General features: G+C 35.8%; 1 protein-coding gene across 1 annotated transcript; it reads right to left on the bottom strand.

Moving 5' to 3' along the window:
* Positions 1-3932: 3932 nt before the first annotated feature.
* LOC107560750 (probable ATP-dependent RNA helicase DHX58) lies at positions 3933-7925 on the bottom strand (the record flags this gene model as incomplete). Its single annotated transcript, XM_016245008.1, has 5 exons — positions 3933-4964; positions 5123-5216; positions 6897-7087; positions 7179-7490; positions 7671-7925. Coding segments are annotated over 5 exons (1044 nt in total), but the record flags the coding sequence as incomplete, so codon positions are not given.
* Positions 7926-9120: the final 1195 nt, after the last annotated feature.

Genomic DNA, 9120 nt, shown 5'->3' with positions numbered 1-9120 from the left:
TGAAGAGAGTCAACATCCATTCAGTCTCTCTTTTGCGCACATTCGAATACACAGTCTACACTCTCCCTCTGGTCTCTCTTGTCTGACATTGTGAAAAAAAAAAAGCCCAGTCTACCTGATCATTAATGCACAGTCTCTTCGAAGAGAAAATAGGGTCCTATTAACTATAGAATAGGGAGAATAAAAGAAAATAAGATTGACAGGGTGCTTTTCATACAAGCCTGAGAGAGATGGACAAAAGGAGGAGGGGGGAGGGAGAGACAAAGAGAGCAGGACAGACAGAAAGACTGAAGGAAAGATGGATAGACAGTGTGACTGTGCCGATAATGACAGACACACACCGCATGTTGTAGACAGATAAATGACGGCTTGAGTTTCTTCTTTCCCTTGACATCTTAAAAGAATAGTCAGCTCAAATTGTTATGCCATTATTGACTCACCCTCATGCTGTTATTTATTCTGTAGAGCACAAAATGAGGAATTTCATGCTTCATAGTTCATTGAATCTACAAAAAGGACAAAACAGACTAACATTTAAATCATTACTCAGTGAAAATCTGTCAATCTGTTAAAAGCCAGGGAGTGAAACTTACAATATTATTTACTTAAAAATATTATTTTTGGGGGGGGGGGGGGGGGGTAGTTTGGGGGGACATTTCAATAATTAAACACTGCATCATCAGTGTTGGTGTATTAGATACTTGCACTTCACATTACATGAAAATCAAGCTCAAATTGAGTTTTTGGCCAGCGAAAAACTGCGTTTTGTCTGTCAGTAGAAGACGGCATCTGAGGCAGCATGTGCATCGCATAATACGCTTTCATCAACTTTTACAGGTTATATAACGTTTATTGTAGCTATAGGGGTGCTTAGTTTTTCTTGTTGTTTAATACACTTGGCCAAAATCTCATGATATAAACGATGAAGCACTATATGCACAGCACAGGATATTTAAAACATACAAAAGTATATTGGCTACAACTAGACGGCAAATAGTTTACTACTCCACTCTTCAAACACACAAAAAAATATTAGCCTTTACAGACATAGTGTTTGCAAAATAAAACGCTGTACTCATTCAAACATCAGTTATTTATTTACCCTTGCATTGCGAACAAGCGGAGATCTGTCTCCTCCAGGCTGTGCGTGGCGCGTCAATCTGAATGGAGGCGGGCTGAAGTTACGAGGTTTCAATTTATTTAAGTTCAATTCTCTTCAAAATAAAGGTTCTAAAACGATGCCATGGAAGAACCATTTTGGGTTCCCCAAAGAACCTTTCAGTTAATTTTTATTACAAGAATATTTTTTTTCCTCAGTGTGAAAAATTTTAATAATCTGATAAACCTTTTTCTACTATAATGAATCTTTCGGGCAATGGAAAGGTTCTATGGACATGAAATATTCTTCACGGAATCATAGGTGCCAATTTAGAACCTTCATTTTTAAGAGTGATGATCCAGTTGCAACGGTTCTTGAATTATCAGCTCATTAGAGGAGAAGAAAATTAGTGAATACAAACCTAAACTTCAGTTTGGCTTCAAAAGACTTAGCACATGAGTCTTAAACTACTTTATGTTGTTCTTTTAGGATCTTCAAAGATTACTATGGTCTGAAAAAGACATGTTAACATTCTTCAAAATTCCCTTTTTGAGCTCCATGAAATAAAAGCAGAATAAGGGTTTGGAAAAACATGAAAGTAAGTGACAATTTTCATTTTTGGGTGAGCTATTCCTTTAATCACTCATACAGTCTCTCACTGTCTTTTATATAGTAAACTATTTACAGGTTCAGCATGTTGTTAGTGTGGTCAGGCGTTTATATATAGACTGAAAAAAACTGAGTTTACAAGCTGGACACAAAAGGAAAGCACGTGTTTCTGAATTGGTCAGCTTTTGTATTTGAGCATGAGTATTTAAAAACCATGTTTAGCTACAACAGAATGAGGAAAGGAATTTTGGAAATATAGATTTACTTAACGAGACATGTCCGTATTTACGTTCAAAGCTGTTTTATAATCCTTTTGAAGTGACCATAACTATCTGTTGGGTAAGAGCTTTCATAACATTTGGTTTCGATTACAGAGTCTTTGTTGGACTAAGAGGAATGTCTCTCAGTCTCTATGTGTGCGGAGTCATTTTAAACTGACAGCAGGAGGAATATTTGGGTTTGCCTTCTTGGCGGAGTCTATTCATCCATCTCCATTCCTTCATCTCTTTTGCACCTGGGTCTCTATAAACACACACACACACACACACACACACACACACACAGAGGAAGAGGAAGCACTAGAGAGCGACTTACACAAACAGATTTAAACACACCTATGAACCCTGCTGACATGATTAATCCTGTCTGATAAAGCCAGTCCAGAGACAACACACCGACAACATCTGTGCCATGTGCACTTATGTACATGCTGTAGTGTTGCCTATATTTCTGACCCATAGCTGTTGCTAGACTCTATTTAGGGTCTTTCAATGTAACCCTCCATAAAATCTGTAGTTAAGCTATGTGATCTCTCCTCATGTTTGCTGAAAACGGTGTCTGCATTAAACTGTCTGACACGGCTCACTGAAATACTTGATTCTCATTGGTCAGAAGCAGCATTCAGTGGTCAAATATTATTGTACACTAAACTGTATATTGGACCGTTGCCACATCAACAATCCGTAGGCCTACACAGAGCTAGCTATATCACATCTCTTTCTTCTCACATAATAATGTCCATTTATTTGTTTAAGTGGGAACAGACAGATATTACAGACAGTAATGTCATGCACAGGTGATGTACTCACAGAAAGCAAAAAATATAGGCATGATCAGAAAATCAACATGCTACATAAAGGAAGACTGTGTTAGCAGAGAACTGAATTAAAGTTATGTCTGTACATCTGTGATTCAGCACTTCCTGTCTGTCTGACAGAATTTTAGCTTTGACTTTGAATGTCCTTGCTAAAGTCTGTGTAAATGAGCAGCATGTGTATGTGTGTGATTTGTTCTGCGGGCATTGTGTATGTGTGTTTAAATGTGTGCTCTGGGCGTTGCTGAGTCACTGATCTATGCAAAACCACACTGACACAACACTACCCTTTATGTCAACCCCTGGCCTATGGCTCTGGCTCTCTTTCGCTTTGATTACATTTAACATTACAATAACACATGCATATTTGTTCAAAGTTAATCCGCCATCTAATTTGCAGATACTTATTTACTAATTGCCCAGAGAGCCAGTTCCACTGATTCCGCTGATTGCACATTTGATTACATATATAGGCCTACAATACATATATAATAAATATATATATATTCTTGCCTTGATGCACACATGGAAAAACAAAGAACTGTTTTTTCATATAATATACACATCAGCATAATGTAGTTGTGCTCTAATTGTTCATAACATTACTAATGGTTGTCACCACGAGGTCTTAACTTAAAGGCTCTTTGTATTTAAAAGAAGAAGAAAAAAAAAACCCTGAGCACCTGACCTGACCTCCAGTTAGTTTTGAACCCATGTGCAGACTGAAAGAACACAATGGCTAAGGTAGATGAACTGTGAACATAAAAGACTAATTAATTTTATAATGACAAGCGTCACTTACTTCCTTCTCAACTTACAGGTTTGGCTAACAGCACAGGAACTAAAACCTAGAACAAACCAAAGAGTGTTTAAACAAGGCAAATCGAATGTGCAAATGAGAACTAATTAACTAGTGAAATCTGACAACAATTAACACGACCGGAAAGCAAGACTGCTTGGCGCCATCTAGTGGTTGACGCTAAATACTATCAAAAATCAATCAGAATCTCCACATTTTGAAATATATCTACGACTGTAGTCTTTCCTCACACACAGGTTCATAACAGTAAGTATCCACTTGAGTAGCAACTACAAGGACGAAAATACATCAAATACAGTGCATAATTGTTTTATTATACATTTCAGAAAAATCATATATTCTAGATGTGATATACAGGTAATGCAGTAATGTAAAAAGGTCAGACATATGGCAAGACATTCGTTATACATATTTTCTTATGTTTTGTGAGAAACATACTTAAGTGCTATAAACAAACCTGTAAGCAGTCTGTAAATGAAGGCTCGCAGATTTTTTTGAAACGTGTTCATGTTTCTCCTCATTTGAAAGTCACTTAGGATAAAAGCATCTGTTAAATGAATAAATGTAAATGTTCAAGCAATCTGAAAGCGACAGTCTGAGCAGACTAGAGCTCAATTAGGGCCATTAAGAGCTTCAGATAAATTTAGAGACATATTGCACATTAATGTCAACAATAACTAATAATCTGAGCAGCACAGTCCTGATCCCAGAGATGGACACCAGAATAATCAATGAGATTATTAAAAATAAAAAATACCATCAAAGCACACACACACACGCACACCCCTTTCTCAGACAAAAGCAAATAAAACTCTTACACGACAGAAACTACTAAGTAAACAATTTAAAACTATATTTTGAGTACAGACAGATATTATATGGAACAGAGATTCCCAACTGTCTTTTGACACTCACAACCAAGCACAAAATCATCTACTGCCCCCAACATCCATGAACAACAAGATGGATAATCAGCATGATCAGGATGGATCATTTCATATTTAAATGATGCTAAGTAGTTTGTAACTAACAGCAATCGATGGCCTCTTGCAGTACCTCCATGACCTACAAGTAGAAAACCACTGGTACACAAGTACTCACTGTAGACAGAAAACCTGACACAGTAAGTGTTTAAGAGTTTAAATGGTGTGTCAGTCATCTAAGTCTAGGTCAGGGAAACGGCTGCTCATGTCCTCAAGAAAGTCAAACTCTTTCACCTGGAACTCAACATCCTTCCACTGCTTGGGAGTGGATTTGCCTCCAGGAGTCTTCAAGGAAAAGCTTTTTATTTTTAAGCAGGGGAGTATTACCACATTCCTGAACCTAATCTCCATTCCCCAGTCCTGAGAAAGAGAGAAACGGAGGGATGAAGAAATGTAGGTCAGTATTCATAAGGACGTCTTCCTGTGTTTAGTTGGATACATTTATTATACAAATTGCGATCTATTCTTCTTCTTCTTCTTCTTTTTTTTTTTGAAGTGTAAACTAACACAATCTGTACCTTTCCACATTTGTTGCAGCTGATAACCCGTCCAGGCTCCCAATCTTCAAAGTTCCTCTCCAGAGAGACCTGCCCACCTGTTCTATAATGCCTCCTATAAAGTATAATTGTTTTTGATCATGGTAGGGACCATTGACTTCATTCATTTTCTGTCCCATAAGCTATCAATCAAACCCTTTTTGCAAGCATATTTTGATTTGATACATTATTAAGACATTAAGTATGTTTATTACAAATGGTTTTATCATAATTTTACAATTATGCACTCGAGTAATAAAATGTGCTTCTAAGAATATAACAAATGCCACTACCATTGAAAAGTTTGGGGGAATTAAGATGTTATTTATTTTTTTTATTTTATTTAATTTAATTTAATTTTTTATTTTTTTGAAAGAAATTATATTTTTAATACTTTTATTTAGCAAGGATGCGTTAAATTGATCCAAAGTGACAGTAAAGATTTTTATAATGTTACAAAAGTTTTCTATTTCAAATAAATGCTGTTCTTTTGAACTTTCAATTCAACAGTGAATCCTGAAAATAATGAATGTATCACAGTTTCCACGAAAATATTAAGCAGCACAACGGTTTTCAACATTGATAATAATCAGCATATTAGAATGTAGGGATGTAACGATTCACCGCGAGCCGGTTGAAAATCGATACAAATATGTGACGTTTCAAAACGATTCGTTGAGATGTTAAACGAATCCCGATACATTTGGGGGTTGGAGTTTATATGAAAGTATCTCTGAGGGGAACTGACTGTCTTTAGAAAAGTTTAGATAGTATTTTCTTTTCATGTAGTCTCTGTATAATTCATATTAAATCAGCGTTCATAAGCGCTGCTCTGCTTTGTTTACAGCGGTAACCAAGGAAACGCTGTATCGCTGCTGTTCCATCAGCGCCTCCTGCTGTCAGAGATTGAATCTGCGTCTCATTCAGAGCTTCTGCTCTATGTTTCAAGCAGATGTTTTATGTAGTATAGTTTCAAAAAACTTAAATCAGAGCATTCTGTTTTTGTTTTAAAATTATGCAATCGAATTTATATTTAAAAAACTGCTCATGCTGCATGTATTCAGCATCTTTGTTTGGATTGTGATTCAAATGCAGTGGTTGCCTCTAATTCTGAATGGAAAGAGCGCAGGTAGCCTTTGTTTACATTAAGAGATTTTTGGTCTTATTTGATTAGATTTAGGGTTTTTGTTTTAAAATTTCAATTTAGTTTTGTTATTAGACATATTTCTGTTTCACAAAGAAATGTGCAGCATTTTGTCCAAGCAATAATAAAAGGACACCATTTCATTTATAATTTGTCTTAAATCTAATTTTGACAATCATGAGAAAATCAAATCGTGAAATCAGTATCGTGAATCGAATCGAATCGTGAGTTAAGTGAATCGTTACATCCCTATTAGAATGATTTCTGAAGGATCATGTGACACGGAAGACTGAAGTAATGCTGCTAAAAATCTAACTTTGCCATCACGGGACTAAGTTAAATTTTAAAATAGAATCAAAGACAAGCTGTAATTTTAAATTATAATATTTCACAATATTATTGCTTTTACTGTATATTTGATATAATAAATACAGCCTTGGTGAGCATAAGAGACCTCTTTCAAAAACTTTAAAACGACTTAATGACCCCAAAATGTTGAATGGTAGTGTACTGTATTTCATTAAACACTCTCCTCAGTTGCACATTTTTCAGAATTATTTAACGTCTATTTGGTCTGTGATGCTGACTGTGATGTATTCAGGAATAACTCACACAAACTCAGGGTTGATGTTGACATGGTGTGTATTTTCTATTTTTCTTAAATCTTCTCCACTGCAGACAGGCAAGAAGCATTCTCTGCATTGAAACTGAGCCTGACCAGGACTATAGCGTTGCTTCCTCTCATCCTTTTTCCTCTCGGCCTGGATTCGAATCAGAACAGCGATTTGTTGGAGCTCGGATATCTGACATGAACAAAGAACCAGAAATAAGACCTTATGGTAAAATGTGAAGTTTTTCTATTATTTGACATGAATGTGAAAATGAATTGCAAACCTTGTGTCTAAACTCTCTGGGACTCATTTGCTGCACTTGGTCAATAGCTTTTGCAGTCAGACTTTCTAGATACTCATTGATAAGTTCCCTGCGTAGTTCACGCCCACCTTCTTCAGCCACCACTGAATAGATGCTGTTCATAGCTCGAGCCCGCCCACTGGCCTGCTGCTGAGCAATCTCATTGGTCAACAGCCCGTAACGTACAACTAAGTTGCATTCTGGAATATCAAGTCCTTCCTCAGCTACACTGGTGGAGATGAGGAGGTTGAGGATTCCATCTCTAAATTGTTGTATGGTTTCCTTCTGTCCATTCTAAGAACAAACACAAAAAAAGCAGACAGAAATAGGAAGTAGAGGAAGTTATAACTAAATTCAGAATTAGTCTGTTTTTAGTTTGTAAATACTGTATATTAGATGTTTGTCTTCAAGTAAACATGACTAACAAATGCTTTTTAGGGAAACCATTTGAGACGTTTTCTTGTGTGAAAGTACCTGGGTCATGTGATTTGCACCTGTACCCGCTCCAGTGAGAATGCCAGCTTTGATGCTGACCCTCAGCAGCTCAGAGTTGGAGTTCACCCAGTCATAAAGACAATGGGTGCCCCTGCGGGTCTTTGAGAAGAGGATACCACGAGAGTTTTTGTCACTAAACTCATCCAGCAATGTGCGTTGCAAACGGGCCAGTTTGGGGTTTTCGTAGCGGGCATTCGATGCCAGCAGTTTAAGCTCCATGCGGTTCTCTGAGCAGAAACAGAAGAGCAGGATTATTTGTCATCATTTGAGTGATTGGTTCAGATTTTATAAGCTGATTGCTAATAACAAAGATTTTGCTGTCAACATAGACCACCAATAAAGGGATAGTAATCTGAAAATGCACAAATATAACTGAGATTTAGAAGCAGAAAGCAAATTTATCAATGAATAATGACTTTAATTTCAGCCTGTTTTCCTCAAAAAGTTATCGTATGACTTCACAAGACTTGGAATATAGCGCACAAATCAAGTGGACTACATTTATGGTGTTTTTTGCACCGATTCTGGCCAATAATTATTTTCATATTATGGTAGATAACCAATGAATTCTATTAAAATTCTATACTATTTAGCCGAAATAAATGAAAAATGAAACAAAAAACTAAAATCAATGTTTTCAACATTTTAAATCCTACATGTGAATATAGACATCACAAAATTATAAATTACAGCATAAAAATTTTAATTAATTTTGAAATTAAATAAAGATTGCATTTAACAGTGTTAATAAATTATTACTATTTCTTAAATAATAACTTTGAGTGTTGGATGACAGAAAGGTAATCTAAATGTAATAGTAGGGTACGCGAGCAGGCACAAGTAAATATATTTATTAATGGTCACACTTTATTTTAATGTCTAAATATCGCTATTAATAAACCATTAACTACGACTTTTGACTCAAACTACTAATTTGCTGCTTATGAATAGTTAGTAAGGTAGTTAAGTTTAGGTGCTGGGTAGGATTAGGGATGTAGAATATGGCCATTCAGAATAAGACATTAATCTGTGCTTTATAAGTACTAATAAACAGCCAATATGTTAATAATAGACATGATAATAAGCAACTAGTTAATAGTGAGAATTGGTCCCTATATTAAAGTGTTTAAATATATAATATCAGCAGATATATCTAATACTGACTGATGAAATACAAAAAAAAAATGTAACATTGGCCCATAACCACTGTGGCCCACAACCACTGTGGCGCCAATATATTTTTGTCCTTTTTGAATATGTTAATAATAGACATGATAATAAGCAACTAGTTAATAGTGAGAATTGGTCCCTATATCCCTATATCAGCAGATATATCTAATACTGACTGATGAAATACAAAAAAAAATGTAACATTGGCCCATAACCACTGTGGCCCATAACCACTGTGGTGCCAATATATTTTTGTCCT

The sequence above is a fragment of the Sinocyclocheilus grahami genome, unplaced genomic scaffold (genome assembly GCF_001515645.1).
Source record: "Sinocyclocheilus grahami isolate Dianchi unplaced genomic scaffold, SAMN03320097.WGS_v1.1 scaffold741.1, whole genome shotgun sequence".
Lineage (NCBI taxonomy): Eukaryota > Metazoa > Chordata > Actinopteri > Cypriniformes > Cyprinidae > Sinocyclocheilus > Sinocyclocheilus grahami.
This window is presented reverse-complemented; position numbering and strand designations above follow the sequence as displayed.